The sequence below is a fragment of the Pristiophorus japonicus genome, chromosome 20 (genome assembly GCF_044704955.1).
Source record: "Pristiophorus japonicus isolate sPriJap1 chromosome 20, sPriJap1.hap1, whole genome shotgun sequence".
Lineage (NCBI taxonomy): Eukaryota > Metazoa > Chordata > Chondrichthyes > Pristiophoridae > Pristiophorus > Pristiophorus japonicus.
The window spans coordinates 2,852,704-2,879,096 of NC_091996.1; the positions used below are offsets into that span (position 1 = coordinate 2,852,704).

Genomic DNA, 26,393 nt, shown 5'->3' on the forward strand with positions numbered 1-26,393 from the left:
GGGGGAGGGGGTGAAGGGGGGTGTGAGGAGGGAGGGGGGCAGTACCTGGTAGTGCTCCATGGTGCAGGGTGTGAGGGGGATGGGGTGAGGGGGAGGGGGATGGGGTGAGGGGGAGGGGGATGGGGGGCGGGGGCAGTACCTGGTAGTGCTCCATGGTGCAGGGTGTGAGGGGGATGGGGGTGAAGGGGGGATGGGGGTGAGGGGGGGTGAGGAGGGGGATGGGGGTGAGGAGGGGGATGGGGGTGAGGAGGGGGATGGGGGTGAGGAGGGGGATGGGGGTGAGGAGGGGGATGGGGGTGAGGGGGGGTGAGGAGGGGGTGAGGGGGATGGGGTGAGGAGGGGGATGGGGTGAGGGGGAGGGGGAGGGGGATGGGGGGAGGGGGCAGTACCTGGTAGTGCTCCATGGTGCAGGGTGTGAGGGGGATGGGGTGAGGGGGAGGGGGTGAAGGGGGGTGAGGAGGGGGATGGGGTGAAGGGGGGGTGAGGAGGGGGTGAGGAGGGGGTGAGGATGGGGGTGAGGAGGGGGGTGAGGGGGAGGGGGGGGGATGGGGTGAGGAGGGGGATGGGGGTGAGGGGGGGTGAGGAGGGGGATGGGGGTGAGGGGGGGTGAGGAGGGGGATGGGGGTGATGGGGGGTGAGGAGGGGGATGGGGGTGAGGGGGAGGGGGGTGAGGAGGGGGTGAGGGGGAGGGGGCAGTACCTGGTAGTGCTCCATGGTGCAGGGTGTGAGGGGGATGGGGTGAGGGGGAGGGGGTGAGGGGGGGGATGGGGGGGATGGGGGGGAGGAGGGGGAGGGGGATGGGGGGGAGGGGGCAGTACCTGGTAGTGCTCCATGGTGCAGGGGGTGAGGGGGATGGGGGTGAAGGGGGGGGATGGGGGGGAGGGGGAGGGGGATGGGGGGGCGGGGGCAGTACCTGGTAGTGCTCCATGGTGCAGGGGGTGAGGGGGATGGGGGTGAAGGGGGGGGATGGGGGGGAGGGGGAGGGGGATGGGGGGGCGGGGGCAGTACCTGGTAGTGCTCCATGGTGCAGGGTGTGAGGGGGATGGGGTGAGGGGGAGGGGGTGAGGGGGGGATGGGGGGGGATGGGGGGGAGGAGGGGGAGGGGGATGGGGGGGAGGGGGCAGTACCTGGTAGTGCTCCATGGTGCAGGGGGTGAGGGGGATGGGGGTGAAGGGGGGGGATGGGGGGGAGGGGGAGGGGGATGGGGGGGCGGGGGCAGTACCTGGTAGTGCTCCATGGTGCAGGGTGTGAGGGGGATGGGGTGAGGGGGAGGGGGTGAGGGGGGGGATGGGGGGGAGGAGGGGGAGGGGGATGGGGGGGAGGGGGCAGTACCTGGTAGTGCTCCATGGTGCAGGGTGTGAGGGGGATGGGGTGAGGGGGAGGGGGTGAGGGGGGGGATGGGGGGGAGGAGGGGGAGGGGGATGGGGGGGAGGGGGCAGTACCTGGTAGTGCTCCATGGTGCTGTGTCGGATGCTCCTTGCTCCGGGACCCGGGCCGACAATCCCCCGTCGCCTTGGCAACGCGGCCCACGCGGCCCAGCTTATCATCGCCCCAAACCCCGCTTTCTCCCACACACACCACTGCAATCGCGATTATTGACAAATCAGTCAGTCCCTTCGCTTTCTGTACTTTATATAAAAATATATATGTAGTAAAAGCTCTGACGTCATGTGGCGACAGGGAGCCAGTGCGCATGCGCGGGGCGGGAGCCAGTGCGCCTGCGCCGGGAGGGAGGTTGGAACACCACGTGTCCCAGGTGGGGGCCCAAGGCTCAGGGAGGGTTCTAGGGGCCAAGACCCAGGGAGGGTGCTGGGGGCCCAGGGAGGATGCTGGGGTCCCAATGCCCAGGGAGGGTTCTAGGGGCCAAGACCCAGGGAGGATGCTGGGGGGCCAAGACCCAGGGAGGGTGCTGGGGGCCCAGGGAGGATGCTGGGGTCCCAATTCCCAGGGAGGGTTCTAGGGGCCAAGACCCAGGGAGGGTGCTGGGGGCCAAGACCCAGGGAGGATGCTGGGGCCCCAAGGTCAGGGAGGGTGCTGGGGGCCCAGGGACAGTGCTGGGGGCCCAAGGCCCAGGGAGGGTTCTCGGGGCCAAGACCCAGGGAGGATGCTGGGGCCCCAAGGCCAGGGAGGGTGCTGGGGGCCCAGGGACAGTGCTGGGGGCCCAAGGCCCAGGGAGGGTTCTCGGGGCCAAGACCCAGGGAGGGTGCTGGGGCCCCAAGGTCAGGGAGGGTGCTGGGGGCCCAGGGACGGTGCTGGGGGCCCAAGGCCCAGGGAGGGTTCTCGGGGCCAAGACCCAGGGAGGGTGCTGGGGCCCCAACGTCAGGGAGGATGCTGGGGCCCCAAGGTCAGGGAGGGTTCTAGGGGCCAAGACCCAGGGAGGGTGCTGGGGCCCCAAGGTCAGGGAGGATGCTGGGGGCCAAGACCCAGGGAGGATGCTGGGGGCCAAGACCCAGGGAGGATGCTGGGGCCCCAAGGCCAGGGAGGGTGCTGGGGGCCCAAGACCTAGGGAGGGTGCTGGGGCCCCAAGGTCAGGGAGGATGCTGGGGGCCCAAGGCCCAGGGAGGGTGCAGGGGGCCAAGACCCAGGAAGGGTGCTGGGGCCCCAAGGTCAGGGAGGATGCTGGGGGCCAAGACTCAGGGAGGGTGCTGGGGGCCAAGACCCAGGAAGGGTGCTGGGAGCCCAAGGCTCATGGAGGATGCTGGGGGCCAAGACCCAGGGATGGTGCTGGGACCCCAAGGCCAGGGAGGGTGCTGGGGGCCCGGACCCAAGGAGGGTGCTGGGGGCCCAGGGAGGGTTCTAGGGGGCCCAGAGACGGTGCTGGAGCCACAAGGCCCAGGGAGGGTGCCGGGGGCCCAGGGCGGGTGCTGGGGGCCCAAGGCTCAGGGAGGGTGCTGGGGGCCCAGACCCAAGGAGGGTGCTGAGGGCCCAGGGAGGGTGCTGGGGGTCCAAGGCTCAGGGAGGGTGCTGGGGCCCCAGGGATGGTGTTGGGGCCCCGAGGCCCAGCGAGGGTGCTGGGGGCCCAGGGAAGGTGCTGGGGGCCCAGGAAGGGTTCTGGGGCCCCAAGGCCCAGGGAGGGTGCTGGGGGCCCAAGACCCAGCCTCTGCTGCTCATCCCCAGTGGAGGCTCGCCAACCGCTGCCGTCGCAGGCTCAACTTACCCAACACAGTAACAGCAACAACTTGCATTGATATGCCATCTTTAATACAATAAAATATTCCAAGGCGCTTCACAGGAGAGCAAATCAGACAGAAATGTGACACCGAGCCAAAGAAGGTGATATTAGGGCAACTGACCAATAGCTTGGTCAAGGAGCTCAGTTTTAAGGCACGTCTTAAAGGAGGCGAGAGAGGCAGAGAGGTTTAGGGAGGGAGTTCCAGAGCTTGGGGCCCAGGCAGCTGAAGGCACGGCCAGCGATGGTGGAGCGATTAAAATGGAGGACATGCAAGAGACCAGAATTGGAGGAGTGAAGAGATCATGAGGGTTCTGGGGCTGGAGGAGATTACAGAGATAGGGAGGGGCGAGGCCTTGGAGGGATTTGAAAATAAGAATGAGAATTTTAAAAGCGAGGTGTTGCTCAACTGAGAGACAATGTTGGTCAGCGAGCACGGGCTCATAGTCACGTTAGGGAGTGAATTCCGCTATTTTGATCAAGCAACAATGAAGGATCGGTGATATATCTCCAAGTCAGGGTAGTGTGTAACTTGGAGGGGAACGTGGAGGTGGTGGTGTTCCCATGCGCCTGCTGCCCTTGTCCTTCTAGGTGGTAGAGGTCACGGATTTGGGCGGTGCTGCCAAAGAAGCCTTGGTGAGTTGCTGCAGTGCATTTTGTAGATAGTACACACTGCAGCCACGGTGCGCCGGTGGTGGAGGGAGTGAATCTTGAAGGTAATGGATGAGTCACCAATCTAGCGAGCTGCTTTGTCCTGGATGGTGTCGAGTTGCTCGAGTGTTGTTGTCCTCTGCAGATTTCCCAATTTAATGCAGTGTTCTATTTTTCATATTATCTGTGGAGAGTTGCATCATCCATATCACTTTTAAATGTTATTTGAAAACTGACATTCAATTAGATCATGGCTGATCTGTATCTCAACTCCATTTACCCGCCTTGGTTCCATAACTCTTATTACCTTTACCAATAAAAATCTATCTGAACCTATGTGTATCTATGTCCTTGTATTATCTGGGTCTGTATACAGGTCTGTGTGTCTGGGTATGTGCGTGTCTGGGTCTGTCTGTGTGTGCCTGGGTCTGTGCGTGTATCTGGGTCTATCTGTCTGTCTGGGTATGTGTGTCTGGGTCTGTGTGTGTATCTGGGTCTGTGTGTGGCTGGGTCTGTCTGTGTATCTGGGTCTGTGTGTGTGTGTGTGTGTATCTGGGTCTATGTGTGTCTGGGTCTGTCTGTGTGTCTGGGTATGTGTGTGTCTGGGTCTGTGTTTGTGTGTGGGTCTGTCTGTGTGTGTGTGTATGTCTGGGTCTGTGCATGTATCTGGGTCTGTGTGTGTATCTGGGTCTGTGTGTGTCTGGGTCTGTCTGTGTGTCTGGGTATGTGTGTGTGTGTGTATCTGGGTCTATGTGTGCCTGGGTTTGTGCGTGTATCTGGGTCTATCTGTCTGTCTTGGTATGTGTGTCTGGGTCTGTGTGTGTGTGTGTGTGTATCTGGGTCTATGTGTGTCTGGGTCTGTCTGTGTGTCTGGGTATGTGTGTGTCTGGGTCTGTGTGTGTGTGTGTGTCTGGGTCTGTGTGTGGGTCTGTGTGTGCCTGGGTCTGTGTGTGTATCTGGGTCTATCAGTCTGTGTGTGTATCTGGGTCTATGTGTGTCTGGGTATGTGTGTGTCTGGGTCTGTGTGTGTATCTGGGTCTGTGTGTGGGTCTGTGTGTGCCTGGGTCTGTGTGTGTATCTGGATCTGTGTGTGGGTCTGTCTATGTCTGTCTGTGTGTGTATCTGGGTCTGTGTGTGCCTGGGTCTGTGTGTGTATCTGGGTCTATCTGTCTGTCTGTGTGTGTATCTGGGTCTGTGTGTGTCTGGGTCTGTGTGTGTGTGTGGGTCTGTCTGTGTGTCTGGGTCTGTGTGTGCCTGGGTCTGAGTGTGTATCTGGATCTGTCTGTGTGTGTCTGGGTGTGTGTGTGTGTGTGGGTCTGTCTGTGTGTGTCTGGGTGTGTGTGTGGGTCTGTGTGTGTCTGGGTCTGTGTGTGCCTGGGTCTGTGTGTGGATCTGGGTCTGTCTGTGTGTGTCTGGGTCTGTGTGTGTGTGTGGGTCTGTCTGTGTGTGTCTGGGTGTGTGTGTGGGTCTGTCTGTGTGTCTGGGTCTGTGTGTGCCTGGGTCTGAGTGTGTATCTGGGTCTGTCTGTGTGTGTCTGGGTCTGTGTGTGTGTGTGGGTCTGTCTGTGTGTGTCTGGGTCTGTCTGTGTGTCTGGGTCTGTGTGTGCCTGGGTCTGTGTGTATCTGGGTGTGTGTGTGTGTGTGTCTGGGTCTGTCTGGGTCTGTCTGTGTGTGTCTGGGTGTGTGTCTGGGTCTGTCTGTGTGTCTGGGTCTGTGTGTCTGGGTCTGTGTGTATCTGGGTGTGTGTGTGTGTCTGGGTCTGTCTGTGTGTGTCTGGGTGTGTATCTGGGTCTGTCTGTGTGTGTCTGGGGGTGTGTGTGGGTCTGTCTGTGTGTCTGGGTCTGTGTGTATCTGGGTCTGTCTGTCTGTCTATGTGTGTCTGGGGGTGTGTGTGTGTGTCTAATGCCTGATTTGCATATCTCCCCGCCCCTGATCAGCATAGCCCCGCCCCTCCCCAGACGTGGCAGCGGGCTGGCTCCGCCCCGTGAGCGTCACTTCCGGCGGGAGGCCGAGCGGCGGCGGGAGCGAGAGCGGCGCCATGGGGCAGGGCGACATCATGGGCGCGGCGGAGGACATCGCCGACCAGGTAGGGACAGGGGACGGCCCTCCTACAACCGGTACCGCCTCACTGCCCCCCGGACCGCAACCCAGGGGCTCGAGTCAGTGAGGGGCCCGCACCCAGGCCCCGGAGCTCGCCCCCTCCCCCCAGTCCCTCGAGCTGCCCCCCCCCTCAGGCACCCCCCCCCCCCCCAGTCCCTCGAGCTGCCCCCCCCCCCCCAGTCCCTCGAGCTGCCCCTCCCCCCTCAGGCACTCTCCCCCCAGTCCCTCGAGCTGCCCCCCCCCCCCAGGCACAACCCCCCCCAGTCCCTCGAGCTGCCCCTCCCCCCTCAGGCACTCTCCCCCCCCCCTCCCCCCTCAGGCCCTCAGGCACTCCCCCCCCCCCCCCTCCCCCCTCAGGCACTCTTCCCTCCCCCCCTCAGGCACTCTTTCCCCCCCCCCTCCCCCCCTCAGGCACTCCCCCCAGTCCCTCGAGCTGCCCCTCTCTCCCCCCCCCCCACCGAAAGACACCCCACTCCCCCCTGCAGCCTTGATTGTTTCCGCTGCAAGAATAAGAGATTATATCACTGAGGCCGGCAACAAATTTCCATTAAATTTTTATAATTGTCCTTTTTTAATTTGTAAAAGTTTATTAACAGCAGTTTTATTTATTGTAGTTAAATTCGAAGTGCCTGGGGAAGAGAGAGATTGTGACCAGCGTGGTTCGTTTTAATGGTCGCAAGATAACTGATTTGTATAGAATCTATATCTTGTATGGAAATCTATGTAAACATGTCACTGTGTAATTCCCCCCTCTGGCCTGGAGCGGCGCTGTGGCACCTGTATGTATCTCACCATTACTCTGATATATTTCAATAGCATCTTAATGTGACTCAGTCACATCTCGACCATCTCAGTGGTCTCGATCAATATCGCCATGGGTGCATGGCCTCTTTATTTAAATGCGCCGTACCTTGAGATTTGTGGTATCTTCAACTTGTGAGCAGCCTGGGCCGTGCCCTCACAGATTGGTTCACACTGAATCTCTTTGTGAAGTGACGGTTCTGATGTAGGCAAATGTGAGCCAAGCAACTGGAGTCACATACTCAGACCAGTTAAGATCGGCAGGTCTCCTTCCCTAAAGGACGTGAAAGAATGACTTGCATTTATATAGCGCCTTTCATGACCACCGGATGTCTCAAAGCGCTTTACTGCCAATTAAGTACTTTTTGGAGTGTAGTCACTGTTGTAATGTGGGAAACAGCAAGCTCCCGTAAACAGATAATGACCAGATAATCTGTGTTTGTTATATTGATTGAGGGATAAATATTGGCCAGGACACCGGGGAGAACTCCTCTGCTCGTCTTCGAAATAGTGCCATGGGATCTTTTATGCCGCCTGAGAGGGCAGACGATGAACCAGTTGGGTTTGTAACACCAATCTCATAGCTTCACCCACTCTTGCTGATGGCAGCTTTTTTTATTTCCAGAATTAAACTGAACTCAAATTCTCAAACTGTCCACAGTGGGGTCTGGACTCCTGTTCTGTGGATTATTGGTCCAGTCACACAACCACGACACCACCATACATGTAAGGGAACTCCCCTGGGCTCTCTGTGCAGATCAGCTGATTAAAGCAGTGCTTGTCCGATAGATCCCGTCCCATGTTCTAATCCTAGCCAGGAGTGGCTAAAGCCATGGGTTGGTGCAGTGACAGGTGAGCTGAGCCGGGAAGGGAGGGTGGGGTTCCTTGATTCCTGTATCATAAGCCACTGCTGACAGCGCGGCGATCAGATGAGAGCCAGGTCGGGTTCAGCTGTGATGGGCCCCCATGTGCTCACGGTCTAGACATGACTATGAAGAATGGCTACTTGGGGAGCCGTGCTGTGGAACTGCATGCCACGTCTTCGGGAGAGGGGAAGCAAAGAGGGGTTTGCATCACAGTTCACTTGATCAAAACAGAACTGCAACTCATCCCGCTCTTATTTTTTTGAGAAAATGGCTTCTAAGAAATAAAAAGCTCCCCAGTCAATTACTTTTGGAGTGTGGTCACTGCTGTAATGTAGCAAATGCGGTGGCCAATTTAAGCACAGCAAGATCTCAAACAGCATTTTGATAATGACCTGATAAACTGTTTCTAGTTATGTTGATTGAGGGATAAATATTGGCCAGGACACCGGGGAGAACTCCCCTGCTCTTCTTCAAAATAGTGCCCTGGGATCAATTGCATCCGCCTGAGAGAGCAGACGGGGCCTCGGTTTAACGGCCCCTCTGACAGTGCAGCACTCCCTCAGTACAGCCCCTCCGACAGTGCGGCGCTCCCTCAGTACAGCCCCTCCGACAGTGCAGCGCTCCCTCAGTACAGCCCCTCCGACAGTGCAGCATTCCCTCAGTACTGACCCTCTGACAGTGCAGCATTCCCTCAGTACTGCCCCTCTGACAGTGCAGCGCTCCCTCAGTACAGCCCCTCCGACAGTGCAGCGTTCCCTCAGTACTGCCCCTCTGACAGTGCAGCATTCCCTCAGTACTGACCCTCCGACTGCAGTGCTCCCTCAGTACTGACCCTCTGACAGTGCGGCGCTCCCTCAGTACTGCCCCTCCGACTGCAGTGCTCCCTCAGTACTGCCCCTCTGGCAGTGCTGCTCTGGATGTGTCAGCCTAGATTACGTGCTCAAGTCTCTGGAGTGGGTTAAAAACATTTTGTGGGCATTTTGCACTGGCCCTGTTGCCACGTTCTGCCCTGATGTGCAACTGGACGTCACACAAGACGTAGAGGTCAGGAGCTGCTTTTATCTCATTATGTCAGCAGTGCGGCGGCTGTGAGTTTGGTGGTCAGTGCTGTTAGGTTAATGACACCTCCCTGCTGGAGGCTGCCCAATGCTCACAATGACCCAATTCGCTCGATTTCCTTCAGAAAATAAGCTTTGGGGACACAGTATGTGTGTAATGTGAATCGTGCCGTGCGGCGAGCTCGGGGGGGAACAGGGGACTTTGGTACATGTGCTTCCCAAAGCGCTCTCCCACTGGGGGTTTTCCTCACCTCGTGTCTGGCTCTGTTGTAGACTCAGCGATAGAGATTGATCACTGTGATTGGTCAACAACTCTATAATCACTGGATTGTGCGACTCCAGTTCCCACCAGGTAAACATCTGTTTAAAACCGGCGCTCGCTTCTATTGTCTGGCAAAACAGTGACCACTTTCCATTTGCATCAGTTTTAAAGATGCCGGTTAAGGTGCTTTAAGTGCTGCCTTTTATTTTGGGAAGAAACAACCGTGTTTCCTCACCTGTTTGTGCAATTGCATAGTGTTTCGTCACTTGAGAAAACAATGGCAGTGTGGCTCCCCATCACAGTAAAGCCAGCGGGCTGTGGTGTAGTCGAACTGTAGCCCAATTTTAAGACCCAATAGATTGTTGAGAAAGTTATAAAACTTTATGGATTTATTTTGTAAAGCTGTAATAAAGTTAGTCTCTGCTTTGCTGACATGAAAAAAAAAAGTAACGGCCCAGAGAGTGGAGTTCTGTACATGTGTCCAAGGATGATCTGCTAAATGCACTCCCCAGACCTGCAGTCCTATAACTTCCTGATTATAGCTGTCTCTCCCCCCACCCCACACCCCCAGGACACTTTGATCAAAAGCAAAATACTGCAGATGCTGGAATTATAGAATCATAGAAATTTACAGCACGGAAGGAGGCCATTTCGGCCCCTCGTGTCCGTGCCGGCCGACCAAGTGCTATTCAGCCTCATCTGAAATAAAAACGGAAAATGCTGGTAACACTTCAGCGGGTCAGCATCTGTGGAGAGAGAAACAGAGTTAACGTTTCAGGTCAGTGACCCTTGGTCAGAACTGGGAAAGCTAGATGTATGTGTAGCAGATTTTAAACAAGTGCAGAGGCAGGGAGGAAAGAACAAAAGGGAAGGTCTATGATAGGGCGGAAGGCAGGGGAGATTAAATGACAAGCGATGATGGTACTGGACAAGTAAAGAAACAAAAGATGTGTCTAGAGGAGGTGCAAATGGCAACAGCAGAATCATTACCAACAATTGCTGTCTGAAAAAATTGCAGCAGTGGTTATGATGTGAAATTGTTAAACTCGATGTTGAGTCCAGAAGGCTGTAAAGTGCCGAATGGAAAGATGAGGTTCTGTTCTTTGAGCTTGCGTTGAGCTTCTTGGAACAGCGTTGGAAGGCCGAGGTCAGAGTGGGACAGAGAATTAAAGTGACAGGCGACCGGATTGATCGGGACAACGCTTGCGGACTGAATGGAGGTGTTCCACAAAGCAATCGCCCAATCTGCGTTTGGTCTCCCCGCATCGTGAGAGGCCAATACAGTATACTAAATTGTAAGATGTGCGAATAAATTGCTGTCTTACCTGGAAGGGTGGGACGGTGGGAAGGGAGGGGGTAGAATGGCAGATATTGCATCTCCTGCGCTTGCACGGGAAGGGGAGCGATGTTGGGGGGGTAATTGAAGAGTGGACCAGGGGTGTTGCGGAGGGAACGGTCGCTTCAGAATTCCCGTGCAGACACAGGAGGTGCAACCAACATCACAAAAAGAAACCAAATGTCCTTGGTCATTATCACATTGCTGTTTGCGGGAGCTTGCTGTGCGCAAATTGGCTGCCGCGTTTCCTACATTACAACAGTGCTTAGACTTCAAACAGTACTTCATAGACTGCGATGTGCTTTGGGGAGTCCTGAGGTGGTGAAAGGCGCTATAGAAATGCAAATTCTTTCTCTTCTCGCTTTGACTTTGCCTGTTTTGCGTTTGCGGCTGATTTATTCCCGGATTCCGGCCCCCAGCGTTTGCGTTGCTAAATTCAGTTCCATTTATCCCGACGGCAGACTTGCGCATGTGCGGAGAGCTGGGTCTAAGTCTGTTGCTGGGACAAGGGAGCTGAGTTAGCAGTGTCATGGCCGGTCACTGGGTGTCAAACTGCTGCAACCCAAACTCTGCGAGGGACTTCAAATATTATTGACGGGTCAGGTGGATGGAAGAGAAACATTGAGTCTTTCAGTCCTGGAGTGCGAGGAACCGTGCATTGGAAGTATGCTTGTTTGAATGAGCAGAATCTGCGGGGAAAATGTTTTGAGCTGTTTTGTATTTAATAAATGTCAGCTGTGGCTCAAATGGGCAGTACTGAGGGAGCCCGCACTGTCTGAGGGGCAGTACTGAGGGAGCGCCGCACTGTCGGAGGGGCAGTACTGAGGGAGAGCCGCACTGTCGGAGGGGCAGTACTGAGGGAGTGCCGCACTGTCGGAGGGGCAGTACTGAGGGAGCGCCGCACTGTCGGAGGGGCAGTACTGAGGGAGCGCCGCACTGTCGGAGGGGCAGTACTGAGGGAGCGCCGCACTGTCGGAGGGGCAGTACTGAGGGAGTGCCGCACTGTCGGAGGGGCAGTACTGAGGGAGCGCCGCACTGTCGGAGGGGCAGTACTGAGGGAGCGCCGCACTGTCGGAGGGGCAGTACTGAGGGAGCGCCGCACTGTCGGAGGGGCAGTACTGAGGGAGCGCCGCACTGTCGGAGGGGCAGTCTTTCGGATGAGCCCTGTCTGCTCTCTCAGATGGACGTAAAAGATCCTACAGCACTATTTTGAAGAAGAGCTGGGGAGTTATCCCCGGTGTCCTGGGGCCAATATTTATCCCTCAATCAACATAACAAATACAGATTATCTGGTCGTTATCACATTGCTGTTTGAGGGAGCTTGCTGTTTGCAAATTGGCAGCTGCGTTTCCTACATTACAACAGAGACTACACTCTAAAAAGTACTTCATTGGCTGTAAAGCGCTTTGAGATGTCCGGTGGTCGTGAAAGGCGCTCTATAAATGCAAGTCTGTCTTTATTTTAATTTTAAATTGCTGATTGTGTTGGGAATTCTGGCCATGACGGAACGATCTGTGATCACTGTGTCTGTAGCAGTGTACAGACTGAATTCTCAAGGACACTAAGTGTCGTGTGTGATTTGATAAAAATTTTCTGTTGCAATCAGCACTGCAACAAGTATCTGAAAACTAGTTCACAAGGAAAGAAAGAACAGTTTCTTTCACCACCCGGTCCGGACATCCCAAAGTGCTTCACAGCTAGTGAAGTACTTTTTGAGGTGTAGTCACTGTTGGAATGCCGAGATTGACTCCTGCTGTCATCCTACTTTTCAAATCCCCACCCCCCATGGCCTCGTCCCTCCCTATCTCCGTAACCTCCTCCAGCCCTGCAACCTTCTGATCTATGCGCTCCTCCAATTCTGGCCTCTTAAGCACCCCCGATTTCCATCGCTCCACCATCGGTGGCCGTGCCTTCAGCTGCCTGGGCCCCAAGCTCCGAAACTCCCTCCCTAAACCTCTCCGCCTCTCCATCAATGTTCACTTTAAGCTGCACGCCCGAGCAGCATTCTGAAGGTCCTGGGCAGCCGGATTTTAAATAGAAAAACTTGTGCACCTGCGGTGTTGAGAATGGGGTCATCCAGCCCCCCCAACACAATTACAGGGAACAGTGCCCACCGCGTCTCTCTCTCCTTCAAGATGCTCCTTAAAACCTACCGAGCTTTTGGTCACCTGCCCTAATATCTCCTCCTGCGACTCGGTGTTAGGTTTCGATAATGCTCCTGTGTGAAGTGTTAAAGGCAGCGTACAAATACAATTTGTTCTTCTGTTGGGCAGACTGATTCTAGTGCTCCAGATCCGAACTCACGGCACCCAGTGTGACCCATCCATGCTGCCATCAGATGCTTCATGCTCCGTTGGTTGGTACTTTCATGGGTCTGTCTCTGTGTGTCCCTTCAGTTGGCTCCAACACCGGCCTATTTTGGCAGGAGCGTGAATTCTGGAATCATGGGGTACCCAATACAATCGTTTTATTTTGCCCACGTTTATTTTTTGATTGAATTCTTTTTTTTATTGGAATGGAACATTTTATATCTGAGGGGCTATTTGCTCTTGCAGCAGGTCGGGGTCCCTGCCAGCACTGCTCTGTAACTAGGGTTTAAAAACTGTCTGTCCCAGGAGTGATTTACTCTTGCCTTCTCTCCTCCTCCTCTCACGCTGCCTCTCACTGGAGCCTGATCCTCTGTGATCTCCTCCTGCACAGGGCCGTTCTTCTTTGTGAATGTTCAGACGGGCACTTCGACTGTGTGAGACATCACTGATAATTACACTCCCCCGCCTCCAGCCCCACAATCGCACCCTGTCTAGCGGTGCTCACTGGATAGCAGTCAGTCGAACTCTGTCTGATTTTTTTCCCTGCCGACGATGCTTGACATGGTCTAGCTCGAAGCTAGCGATCATGGACCTCCTCGTCGATAATTACAGAGCTGCCGACGTCTACACTGACCTGTCCCAAGGTCAACAAGCACGGCTAATCTGTATAAAATGCTAAGCTAACTCCTTTATTGTAGAGTGCTTACACAGAATGTGCAGCACAGAAACAGGCATTCGACCCATCAGGTCTGTGCCGGTGTTCATGCTCCACACCAGCCTTCTCCCACCTCTCTTCATCTCATCCCATCACCATATCCTTCCTTTCTCCCTCATGTGTTTATCTGGCTTCATTTTAAATGCATCTATTCAATGTAATTGGTAGAAGGATAGATGAGACTTGGATTTATATACCGCCTTTCATGATCACTGGACGTCTCAAAGCGCTTTACAGCCAATGAAGTACTTTTGGAGTGTAGTCACTGTTGTAATGTGGGAAAGGCGTGGGGAGTGAAGGAGAATTCTTTTCACCCAGAGGGTGGCGGGGGTCTGGAACTCACGGCCTGAAAGGGTGGTAGAGGCAGAAACACTCACCACATTTAAAAAGTAGTTGGATGTGCACCTGAAGTGCCGTAACCTACAGGGCTACGGACCGAGAGCTGGAAAGTGGGATTAGGCTGGATAGCTCTTTGTCGGCCGGCGCAGACACTATGGGCCGAATGGCCTCCTTCCGTGCCGTAAATGTCTGATTCTATCCATGCTATTCGCCTCAACCACTCCCTGTGGCAGCGAGTTCCACATTCTCACCACTCTGGGTAAAGGGGTTTCTCCTGAATTCCCGATTGGATTTATTGATGGTCCCACTGGTGGAATGATCTGGCTGGAACTCTGTTGGTATCGATTTTAATCTCGTGTTTCCCTTCTCTGATCTGTTGTCTGTCCTGTTAGGTTTCCTTGGTGAGTTCTGATTCTCGCTGTGTGCCACTAACTGCACGCTGTACCCGAGAGCTAACTAACCCGCGATGCAGGAGTGTGTCACTGGCGTGCGATTCAATCAGTGTGGGGCTTTTACACCAGAGCATTGAGCAACCAACCTGGGATGGGGGGGGATTGTCCTATGAGGAGAGATTGAGTAGACTAGGCCTATATTCTCTAGAGTTTAGAAGAATGTGAGGTGATCTCATTGAAACATACAAAATTCTTACAGGGCTCGACAGGGTAGATGCAGAGAGGATGTTCCCCCCCTGGCTGAGGAGTCTAGAACCAGGGGTCACTCAGTCTCAGAGTAATGGGTCGGCCATTTAGGACTGAGATGAGAAATTTCTTCACTCAGAGGGTGGTGAATCTCTGGAATTCTCTACCCCAGAGGGCTGTGGAGGCTCAGTCTTTGAGTATATTCAAGGCAGAGATCGATAGATTTTTGGATATTAAGGGAATCGAGGGATATGGGGATAGAACAGGAAAGTGGAGTTGAGGTCGAAGATCAGCCATGATCTCATTGAATGGCGGAGCAGGCTCGAGGGGCCGAATGGCCGACTCCTGCTCCTGTGTTCTTATGTTAGTGCTGTGATCTGCGGCTTGTTCAGATTCATAGCAACAGGAGGAGGCCACTTATCCCCCTGCGCCTCCTTATTGCATTCAATTTGAACATAGCTGATCAGTATCTTGGCTTCATCTACCTGCCTTTGCTCCGTATCCCTTGATACCCTTTCCTGAACAAAAATCTATCAATCTCCAGTCTTCACAGCTTCAGTTGACCCCCACCCTCCACAGCTTACTGGTGGAGAGAGTTCTGGATTTGCACTGGCCTTTCATGGAATCTGTTGGGCTGTTGAGTGCTGCCCGGCGCGGAATGTGGAGACTGGTGTCTGGTTTTACAGCTCTGATCGCACGAGCAGCGAGTATGTTTCAAGTGTCTGCGAGCCATGCGTCTGCCTGGGGCTGTGCGCCCGTGATCAACCTGCATGGGTTGGGAGACGGGCAGATTGTGTGTGGGCTTGTGGCTCTCTGCATGCCACCTGCCGCCTGTCTGTTATACATGTCCCCTTTGACAGTGCTGCAGCCAGAAAGGCGGTAAGGGAATGCTTTAAACGTGTTGCTTCTCTCCGACTTCAAGTGGGTTTGTGTCGACACTGAGAGTGAGTTGATCGACTGCTAGCAAGACTTTTCCCCCTCTCCATTTCACCAACCAACACTCAAAAAGGTTAAAGTTCACATGCTGATGGGTACAGGTCTGTCACTGTATAACACTAGGGTACAGTACAGGTGGGTGCAGGTCTGTCACTGTATAACACTGGGGTACAGTACTGGTGGGTACAGGTCTGTCACTATAACACTGGGGTACAGTACAGGTGGGTGCAGATCTGTCACTGTATAACACTGGGGTACAGTACTGGTGGGTACAGGTCTGTCACTGTATAACACTGGGGTACAGTACAGGTGGGTGCAGGTCTGTCACTGTATAACACTGGGGTACAGTACAGGTGGGTGCAGATCTGTCACTGTATAACACTGGGGTACAGTACTGGTGGGTACAGGTCTGTCACTATAACACGGGTACAGTACTGGTGGGTACAGGTCTGTCACTGTATAACACTGGGGTACAGTACTGGTGGGTACAGGTCTGTCACTGTATAACACTGGGGTACAGTACTGGTGGTTACAGGTCTGTCACTGTGTAACGGGTACAGTACTGGTGGGTACAGGTCTGTCACTGTATAACACTGGGGTACGGTACTGGTGGGTACAGGTCTGTCACTGTATAACACGGATACAGTACTGGTGTGTACAGGTCCGTCACTGTATAACACGGGTACAGTACTGGTGGGTACAGGTCTGTCACTGTATAACACTGGGGTACAGTACTGGGGGGTACAGGTCTGTCACCGTATAACACGGGTACAGTACTGGTGGGTACAGGTCTGTCACTGTATAACACTGGGGTACAGTACTGGTGGGTACAGGTCTGTCACTGTATAACGCTGGGGTACAGTACTGGTTGGTACAGGTCTGTCACTGTAACACTGGTACAGTACTGGTGGGTACAGGTCTGTCACTGTATAACACGGGTACAGTACTGGTGGGTACAGGTCTGTCACTGTATAACACGGGTACAGTACTGGTTGGTACAGGTCTGTCACTGTATAACACTGGTACAGTACTGGTGGGTACAGGTCTGTCACTGTATAACACTGGGGTACAGTACTGGTGGGTACAGGTCTATCACTGTATAACACTGGGGTACAGTACTGGTGTGTACAGGTCCGTCACTGTATAACACGGGTACAGTACTGGTGGGTACAGGTCTGTCACTGTATAACACTGGGGTACAGTACTGGGGGGTACAGGTCTATCACCGTATAACACGGGTACAGTACTGGTGGGTACAGGTCTGTCACTGTATAACGCTGGGGTACAGTACTGGTTGGTACAGGTCTGTCACTGTATAACACTGGTACAGTACTGGTGGGTACAGGTCTGTCACTGTATAACACTGGGGTACAGTACTGGTGGGTACAGGTCTATCACTGTATAACACGGGTACAGTACTGGTGGGTACAGGTCTGTCACTGTATAACACTGGGGTACATTACTGGGGGGTACAGGTCTGTCACTGTATAACACTGGGGTACAGTACTGGTGGGTACAGGTCTGTCACTGTATAACACTGGGGTACAGTACTGGTGGGTACAGGTCTGTCACTGTATAACACTGGGGTACATTACTGGGGGGTACAGGTCTGTCACTGTATAACACTGGGGTACAGTACTGGTGGGTACAGGTCTGTCACTGTATAACACTGGGGTACATTACTGGGGGGTACAGGTCTGTCACTGTATAACACTGGGGTACAGTACTGGTGGGTACAGGTCTGTCACTGTATAACACTGGGGTACATTACTGGGGGGTACAGGTCTGTCACTGTATAACACGGGTACAGTACTGGTGGGTATTGGTCTGTCACTAACACTGGAGTAGAGTACTGTTGGCTGCAGGTCTGTCACTGCCGGTGGGATCAGTGTGATGGGCTGAGTTGAAGTTCGATGTGTTTTGCTTTGCTCTGATTTGGCCTTTCATTCCCAGTTTCTGCGGATGACCAAACACTACCTGCCTCACCTCGCCCGCCTGTGTCTAATCAGCACCTTCCTGGAGGACGGCATCCGCATGTGGTTTCAGTGGAACGAGCAGCGGGATTACATCGAGGCCACGTGGAATTGTGGCTATTTCCTGGCCACCTGCTTTGTGCTGATCAATCTCCTGGGGCAATTAGGTGAGCGGTGCTCAGTTCTCCTTTTCAGCTTCACCGTATTGCCGTGGAATCGTGACGGATTTACATTGTTCTGTTTCCTATCCTGCAGGGGGCTGTATCCTGATATTGAGTAGAAATTTTGTACAATACGCCTGCTTTGGACTGTTTGGAATTATAGCGTTACAGGTAAGCGGGGCGCGCGCGCAATGTTACCGCTGCTTGTAACGGTTGTTAAGTTGAAGCACAGAGGTCCCTTGCCATAATCTCCCGTGTCCAGGGAACAATAAGCTGCCTGGTTTCAGTAAGTGCTCCTCTGCCCAATGGTGCAGTATTGAAGAGTCTCCGTATTTAAGGAGGGATATTGGAGGCAATTCAGAGAAGATTCATTTGGTTGGTTCTGGAGATGAGGGGGTTGGGCCTTTACACATTGGTGTTCAGAAGAATGAGAGGTGATCTTATTGAAACGTATAAGGTAATGAGGGGGCTCGACAAAGTGGATGCAAAGACGATATTTCCACTCGGGGGGGGGGGAAGTAAAATTAGGGGACATAGTTTCAGAATATGGGGCCGCCCATTTAAAACTGAGATGAGGAGGAATTTCTTCTAAGGGTTGTAAATCTGGAATTCTCTGCCCCAGAGAGCTGTGGAGGCTGGGTCATTGAATATATTTAAGGCAGATATACAGATTTTTGAGCGAAAAGGGAGTAAAGGGTTATGGGGAGCGGGCGGGGAAGTGGAGCAGGAGCCATGATCAGATCAGCCATAATCTTATTGAATGGCGGAGCAGGCTCGAGGGGCCAAATGGCCGACTCCTGCTCCTATTTGTTATGTTCTTATATTAGTCCTGTATGATCCTCTGTCTGTCTGCGTATCGTTACAGACTGACCTCGGTGTGTCCCAGGCCAGTAAGGGAAATATCAGCCACTCCTTATCGCATCCCAGTCAATCCGGCTGGAAAGTGCGTGTGAGGGCAGGATTGGAGTGTCAGCTGTGGCTCAGTGGGTAGCACTCTCGCTTCTGAGTCAGAAGGTCATGGGTTCTATATCTCAGCTGACACTCCAGTGCTGGGGGAGTGCATAAATGATCCCACGGCCACTATTTCAAAAGAGCAAGGGGAGTTATCCCCGGTGTCCTGGCCAATATTTATCCCTCAATCAACGTCACAATAAACACATGATCTGGTCATAACGACAATGTGGGATCTTGCTGTGCGCAAATTGGCTACCACGTTACAATAGTGACTACACTCCAAAAGTACTTCTTTGGCTGTGAAGCGCTTTGAGACGTCTTGAGGTCATGAAAGGTGCTGTGGAAATGGAAGCCTGTCTTTTCTTTTTGGTTCTGGCGCCCCCACAGTTGAATAGCACGTCTGAAATGGAGGTATTTCTTTTATAAAAACAAAAAGCTCTGGTTTGGGCTCATGGTCCGTACCATTTATTGCTGATGCTTGAAGAGAGCAGTGGCTTATATTTCTCCGTCGCTCCTCTTGAGTTTAATTCACTTTCTACCGATGCAAACTTGTCCGTTTCCCCCCCACCTCCCCCCGAGGTCCCAATGACTCCTGTATAGATGTGTTTCACAGTCGAGTCAGTTACTGCGTCAAGGCACCTACCGTGAAACATGTGGCAGAATTGCCTGTGTTTGAGTGTGAGGGGGTCAGGATGCGGGGAGGGATCATCCTGTTCGGGGGGGGGGGGGGTGCGGGGGTGGGTGGGGGGGGGAACGTGGCAGCCAATTTGCGCACAGCAAGCTGCCACAAACAGCCATGTGATAATGACTTCGATTCAGTGCCTCCACATCCCCCCCCCACACAATGACAGCAGAGAGATTGGGCTGCTTCAGAACAGGAGCTCAGCCCCTCGAGCCGGTTAGTCTGTGTCTGATCTTTATCTCACTCCATTGTTCCAGGACCCACTTAGAACATGTGGACTTTGCACACATCCCATTGACTTGGGAGGAAGTGTTCGGAATCTCTGCTATGCTTTTGCCGCCCCCCCCCGCAGCACACATCACCCACTGGGGGGCAGCTCTGTTCAGGGTGGGTTGTACACAGTCCCTCCGTACTCAGTGTGAGGGCTGTGCGGCAAGGGCTGGTGCTCTCTAACTGCTTTTTCTTTGTTCCAGACCGTCGCCTACAGTATTTTATGGGATCTGAAGTTCCTGATGAGGTGCGTATCGCGCCGAGCCTCGTGCCCCGCGCATCCTGCCCCACAGTCCAGTGCCTCCCCCACATTCGAGGGCGCTGTAATGGGGAAGGGGGGGCGGTGCGGACTGGGGGTGGGGGGGGGCAGGTAGTAATCCTGCGGGGGGCACAAACTACTGTGCGTTAAAACAAGCAGATGGAACCAGGCCATTAAAAGCTGCCACATCCGACAGTGAAGTGTTAACGAGACACTTTATTCCGGGGATGAAGGGGTTGACTTATGAGGAAAGGTTGAGGAGGTTGGGCCTCTACTCATTGGCATTCAGAAGATTGAGAGGTGATCTTATCGAAACGTATCAGATTACGAGGGGGCTTGACAAGGTGGATGCAGAGAGGATGTTTCCACTGATGGTGGAGACTAGAACTACAGGGCATAATCTTAGAATAAGGGGTCACCCATTTAAAACTGAGGTGAGGAGGAATTTCTTCTGAGGGTTGTAAATCTAGAATTTGCTGCCTCAGAGAGCTGTGGAAGTTGGGTCATTGAATAAATTTAAGACAGAGATAGACAATTACTTAACCGATAAGGGAATAAGGGGTTATGGGGAACGGGCAGGGAAGTGGAGCTGAGTCATTGATTGGATCAGCCATGATATCGAATGGCGGAGCAGGCTCGAGGGGCCGTATGGCCTACTCCTGCTCCTATTTCTTATGTCTGAGGGCGGGTCAGACTGTCGGCAGGAGTGGGGTGGGACAGGACAGGACGGGATGGGTGTGGTAGAGTCCGATGGTGGGAGGGAAGGTAGCAAGGTGCTGGGGTTCAGGTGGAGAGCTCCGGGGTTCACTGATGTCCTTTGGGGAAGGAAACCTGCCGTCCTTACCCGGTCTGGGCCTACAGGCAACTCCAGTCCCACACCAATCTGGCTGACGCTTATCCGCCCTCTGAAGTGGCCCCTCAGTTTGTACCAAACCCACGGCTCACCACTTCTCGGGACAGCTGGGATGGGCAGTAAATGCCGGCCTTGCCAGCGACACACACATGCCGAGAACAAATGAGCCCCCTGGAAGAAATGAGTTGCCGCTTTCAGGGCGACGAGAGAAGCAACAAGACAAAAATGAACTACTTTATAATCGACATTCCCTTTAATTTTCTTTTGGCTGAGCGGTCCATTCAGATTTCAGTGCACGCATTGTTTGAAACCGGCAAGCTTCAGACAGCTGCGCAGCTAAACGGGAACATTGTAATGTTACAAAAAGTTAGCATGCAGGTACAGCAAGTAATCAGGAACGCAAATGGAATGTTGGCCTTTATTGCCGGGGGGATGGAGTATAGAAGGAGGGAAGTCCTGCTACAACTGTACAGGGTATTGGTGAGGCCACACCTGGAGTACTGCGTACAGTTTTGGTCTCCGTATTTAAGGAAGGATATACTTGCATTGGAGGCTATTCAGAGAAGGTGAACTAGGTTGATTCCGGAGATAAGGGGGTTGACTTATGAAGATAGGTTGAGCAGTTTGGACGTATACACATTGGAGTTCAGAAGAATGAGAGGTGATCTTATTGAAACATATAAGATTCTGAGGGGGCTTGACAGGGTAGATGCAGAGAGGATGTGGGGGAATCTAGAACCAGGGGGCATAGTTTCAGAATAAGGGGTCGCACATTTAAAACTGAGATGAAGAGGAAATTTTTCTCTGAGGGTGCAAATCTGTGGAATTCTCTGGCCCGGAGAGCTGTGGAGGCTGGGTCATTGAATATATTTAAGGTAGAGATGGACAGATTTTTGAATGATAAGGGAGTGAAGGGTTATGGGGAGCGGGCGAGGAAATGGAGCCGAGCCCAAGATCAGATCAGCCATGATCTTATTGAATAGCGGAGCAGGCTCGAGGGGCCGAATGGCCGACTCCTCCTATGATGTGTCGGAGCAGTGCGATGATGCTGTGTCGGGGATGCGTGTCAATGCGATGTGATAATGTTCTGCCCCCTTCTCTCACTGTTGGGTTAGGAACCTCGCCCTCGGGGGTGGATTGCTGCTGTTGCTCGCCGAGTCGCGGTCGGAAGGGAAGAGCATGTTTGCCGGTGTGCCGACGATCAGCGAGAGCTCCCCGAAACAGTACATGCAGCTGGGGGGACGAGTGCTACTCATTCTGATGTTCATGACCCTGCTGCACTTTAACCCCAGCTTCTTCTCGGTGAGTGCAGAGGCAGCGTGCTGCGTGGCCAGCATGTTTTTATTCCGAGTTAACAAGCTGACTCACTCGCAGAGCACAATCCTTCTGCCCAACAACGGCCCAGTAACTTCAAGTTAAAGTGATTAAAACAGCAGAAACCATGTCATCCTGACCCACTGGGAGCAGCGGTCATCTCTGGACTCTCCCCTCTGCCTCCACATTTGGAACCTCGAGTGCTATTTTATACCTTGCCTTATCTTGTTACCCGTACTCTGTACTGGCTAATGTGAGTGATTGATAGAAGATCTAATCAAACAACAAACTGCATTTGTATAGTGCCTTTAATGTATTAAAATGTCCCAGGGCCCTTTGCAGGAGCCTTATCAAACTGAATTTGACACTGAGCCACATAAGGAGATATATGGGCAGAGTAGTAAGTTTTAAGGGGCGTCTTCAAGGAGGAAAGAGAGGCGGAGAGGTTTAGGGAGGAAATTCCGGAGCTTGGGGCCCAGGCGGCTGAAGGCACGGCCACCAATGGTGGAGCGATTATAATCAGGGATTAGACTGGAGGAACGTGGAGATCTGAGGGGTGTAGGGCTGGAAGAGGTTAGAGATATGGGTGGGGGCGGGGGCGGGGGCGGGGGGAGGTGTAGGGCTGGAGGTTGTTAGAGATAGGGAGGGGCGTCGGGGCTGGAGGAGGTTACAGAGATAGGGAGGGATATAGGGCAGGAGGAGGTTACAGAGATAGGGAGGGGTGTAGGGGCTGGAGGAGGTTAGAGATAGGGTGGGGTGTAGGGGCTGGAGGAGGTTAGAGATAGGGAGGGGGCGAGGCCAGGGAGGGATTTGAAAACGAGGATGAGAATTAAGGGCTTTGATAGCTGCCAGATCTAATCAGGGCCTCCTCCCTTGCCTTGTTAATCGCAGCCCATCCGCCTGCCTGTTGTGGAGGATGGATAGCTGCCAGATCTTATCAAGGAATTCCTGGCCTGTTGGAGAAGCATGTCGGGATATGTACAGTATCTAAGTGAGCACGGTTAGGCGTGTTTCCCCCGCGGGGTTGTGTAATTCAGAAATAGGAGCGGTACTCTGACATTCCCTCCCTAAACCTCTCTCCCTCTCCTCCTTTAACTCCTCTTTTAAACCTACCGCTTTGACCAAGCTTGCCCTAATATCTCCTTATGTGGCTCGGTGTCCGAGCTGGAGTGTGGGGCGGGGCTGGGCGTGTGGAGGGGGCCACACAGTTAGCCTCAGCGCCCTGGGCTAGAGCGGGAGGCGGGTTGCAATCCCGCTGGTTTCTCGCTCCTGATCTCAGTGCAGGAAAGAATGCGAGGCCTCACAGGATTTGATAGGGTAGATGTTAGAGAAGAGGTTTCCTCTTGTGGGGGAGACCCAAACTAAGGGTCATAAATGCAAGGCAGCACAGAAAAGGGGCCATTCGGCCCATCGAGCCTGTGCCGGATCTTTGACAAAGCAATCCAATTAGTTCCACTCCCCTGCTCTTTCCCCACAGCCCTAAGTATTTATACACTTTACTTTTGAAAGTTACTGTTGAATCTCCTTCCCCCGCCCTTTCAGGCAGTATGTTCCAGATCACAACAACTCGCTGCGTAAAGCAAATTTCTTCTCCTCTCCCCTCTGTTTCTTTTACCAGTGACCTTAAATCGGTGTCCTCTGGTTACCAACCCTCCTGCCCCGGGAAACAGTTTCCCCTTATTTACTCTATCAAAACCCTTCGTGATTTTGATCACCTCGATCAAATCTCCCCTTAACCACCTCCTCTAAGGAGAACAACTCTCGCTTCTCCAGTCTCTCTGCTTAACTGAAAGCCCTCATTCCTGGAACCATTCTAGTAAATCTCCTCCACATCCTCTCCAAGACCTTGACATATGAGTCACTAATAAATCCAATAGGGAATTCCAGAGAGACTTCTTTACCCAAACTCAACACTGCAGAAACTCTAGAGGTGTATAAGAAGTGCAGGGGTGCAATTAAAAAAGATATCAGGAAAGCAAAGAGAGAGCGTGAGAGAATGTTGGCAAGTAAAATAGGGAAAACCCAAAGATGTTTTATAAATACATTAAGAGCGAGGGGATAACTAGACACACAGTGAGACCTATTAGAGAGACCATAAAGGAAATCTGTGTGGAGGTGGAAGGCGTGGATATGATTCTTAATGAATACTTTGCATCTGTTTTCACAAGAGAGGTGCAATACAGACTTTGTAATGAGGGAGGAGTGAAATATTAGATAAACACAGTGAGAGAGGAAGTATTAAAGGGCTTAGCAGCTTTGAATGTGGCTAAGTCCCCAGGCCGGGATGAAATGTATCCCAGGCTGTTAAGCAAAGCAAAAGAGGAAATAGCAGAGGCTCTGACCATCATTTTCCAATCCACTCTGGTTACAGGTGTGGTGCCAGAGGACTGGAGGCCTGCTAATGTTGTACCTTTGTTTAAAAAAGGAGAAAGGGATAGACCGAGTAATTCCAGGCCAGTCAGCCTAACCTCGATGGTGGGAAAATTACAGGAAAAATTCCTTAGGGACAGGATAAATCTTCATTTGGAAAGACATGGATTAATCAAGGGCAGTCAGCGTGGATTTGTTAAGGGGTGGTCATGTATGAATAACTTGATTGAATTTTCGAGGAGGTAACCAGGAGGGTTGGTGAGGGCAGTGTGTATGATGTAGTGGGTATGGATTTTAGCAAAGCTTTTGATAAGGTCCCACGACTGGTCACGAAAGTAAAAGCCCATGGGGTCCAGGGCAAAGTGGCAAGTTGGATCCAAAATTGGTTCGGAGACAGGAGGCAAAGGGTAATGATTGATGGGCGTTTTTGTGACTGGAAAGCTGTATCCAGTGGGGTTCCGCCAGGGCTCAGTGCTGGGTCCCTTGCTTTTTGTGGTATATATCAATGATTTGAACTTAACTGTTGGGGGTATGATTAAGAAGTTTGCAGATGACACTAAAATGGGCTGTGTGGTTGATAATGAAGAAATAAGCTGTGGACTGCAGGAAGATATCAATGTACTGGTCAGGTGGGCAGAACAGTGACAAATGGAATTCAATCCAGATAAGTGTGAGGTAATGCATTTGGGGAGGGCTAACAAGGCAAGGGAATACACATTAAATGGTAGCACACTGAGAAGTGTAGAGGAACAGTGAGACCTTGGAGTGCAGGTCCACAGATCCCTGAAGGTAGCAGGCTAGGTAGATAAGGTGGTTAACGGCATACGGAATACTTGTCTTTATTAGCCGAGGCATGGAATACAAGAGCAAGGAGGTTATGCTTGAACTGGTTAGGCCACAGATGGAGTACTGTGTGCAGTTCTGGTCATCACATTACAGGAAATATGTGATTGCTCTGGAAAAGGGTGCAGAAGAGATTTACGAGGATGCTGCCTGGACTGGAGAATTTTGGCTATGAGGAAAGATTGGAGATGCTGGGTCTGTTTTCTTTGGAACAGAGGAGGCTGAGGGGGACCTGATTGAGGTGTATAAAATTATGAGGGGCCTGGATAGAGTGGATAGAAAGGACCTGGTTCCCTTGGCAGGAGGGGTCAATAGCCAGGGAGCATAGATTTAAAGTAATTGGGGGGAGGTTTAGAGGAGATATGAGGGGAAATTTCACCCAGAGGGTGGTGGGGGTCTGGAACTCACTGCCTGAAAGGGTTGTAGAGGCAGAAACCCTCACCATATTTTAAAAAAAACTTGGATGTGCACCTGAAGTGCTGTAACCTACAGGGTAGGACCAAGATCTGGAAAGTGGGATTAGGCTGGAAAGCTCTTTGTCGGCCGGTGCAGACATGATGGGCCAAAATGGCCTCCTTCCGTGCTGTAAATTTGTGATTCTATGAAATGTGGAACTCACTGCCACAGGGAGGGGTTGAGGCGAATTGCACAGATGCATTTAAGGGGAAGCTGGATAAACACATGAGGGAGAAAGGAATAGAAGGGTATGCTGATAGGGTGAGATGGAGAGGGGTGGGAGGGGACTGGTGTGGAGCATAAACCCAGCGAGACTTGGCATGTCAGTGGGGGAGGGGGTGAATGACAGGGTCATTAAGTGCTTACTGACCCCAGTCCGATTGTGTCCACGCAGATTGTCCAGAACGTGGTGGGAACCGGATTGATTGTGCTCGTGGCGATCGGCTTCAAAACCAAGCTGGCTGCCCTCACCCTGGTCATCTGGCTCTTCAGCCTCAATCTCTACTTCAACGCCTTCTGGACTGTCCCCACCTACAAGCCCATGCACGATTTCCTCAAATACGACTTCTTCCAGAGCATGTCAGTCATCGGGGGCCTCCTGCTGGTGGTGGCACTGGGTCCCGGCGGCGTGTCCATGGACGAGAAGAAGAAAGAGTGGTGATCGGTGTGTCATCTCCCAAACCTCAGCCCCCCTCCTCTTCTCCACCTACCCCCCACCCCCAAACCTCTCCTCTCCCTGCCCCCCCCCCACATCTCCTCCCCCCCCCACATCTCCTCCCCCCCCCCCCACATCTCCTCTCCCCCCCCCCCCACATCTCCTCTCCCCCCCCCCCCCACATCTCCTCTCCCCCCCCCCCCACATCTCCTCTCCCCCCCCCCCCACATCTCCTCTTCCTCTCCCCCCCCTCCCCCCACATCTCTCCTCCCCCCCCCACATCTCTCCTCCCCCCCCCACATCTCTCCCCCCCCACATCTCTCCTCCCCCCCCAACATCTCCTCCCCCCCCCCACTCTCCTCCCCCCCCCACCTCTCCTCCCCCTCCCACCCCACCTCTCCTCCCCCCCCCACCCCACCTCTCC

At 53.4% G+C, this 26,393-nt stretch overlaps 2 protein-coding genes across 2 annotated transcripts in view; one reads left to right on the forward strand and one right to left on the reverse strand.

The window, feature by feature from the left end:
• Window positions 1-1,665, reverse strand: part of LOC139233107 (serine/threonine kinase-like domain-containing protein STKLD1) — a 97,182-nt gene extending 95,517 nt beyond the window's left edge. Inside the window, exon 1 of the mRNA XM_070863642.1 lies at window positions 1,443-1,665. Within this exon, the coding sequence (XP_070719743.1) occupies window positions 1,443-1,547 (105 nt within the window). The 5' untranslated portion in view covers window positions 1,548-1,665. The remainder of the gene's footprint in view (window positions 1-1,442) is intronic.
• A 4,160-nt stretch (window positions 1,666-5,825) lies between these two features.
• Window positions 5,826-26,127, forward strand: LOC139233111 (surfeit locus protein 4). Its single transcript, XM_070863646.1, has 6 exons — window positions 5,826-5,905; window positions 17,133-17,319; window positions 17,408-17,484; window positions 19,423-19,466; window positions 21,447-21,633; window positions 25,709-26,127. The coding sequence occupies exons 1-6, from the start codon at window positions 5,858-5,860 to the stop codon at window positions 25,973-25,975; spliced, it is 810 nt and encodes a 269-aa protein (XP_070719747.1). The 5' UTR covers window positions 5,826-5,857; the 3' UTR covers window positions 25,976-26,127.
• Window positions 26,128-26,393: the final 266 nt, after the last annotated feature.

What these genes read in the sequence shown, in the direction of transcription:
- LOC139233111 (XM_070863646.1), top strand. Translation starts at nt 5,858, where the DNA reads ATGGGGCAGGGCGACATCATGGGCGCGGCGGAGGACATCGCCGACCAG. An exon ending in TTGGAATTATAGCGTTACAG is followed by an intron (nt 17,485 to 19,422) that starts GTAAGCGGGGCG and finishes TCTTTGTTCCAG; the next exon opens with ACCGTCGCCTACAGTATTTT. An exon ending in TTAACCCCAGCTTCTTCTCG is followed by an intron (nt 21,634 to 25,708) that starts GTGAGTGCAGAG and finishes GTGTCCACGCAG; the next exon opens with ATTGTCCAGAACGTGGTGGG.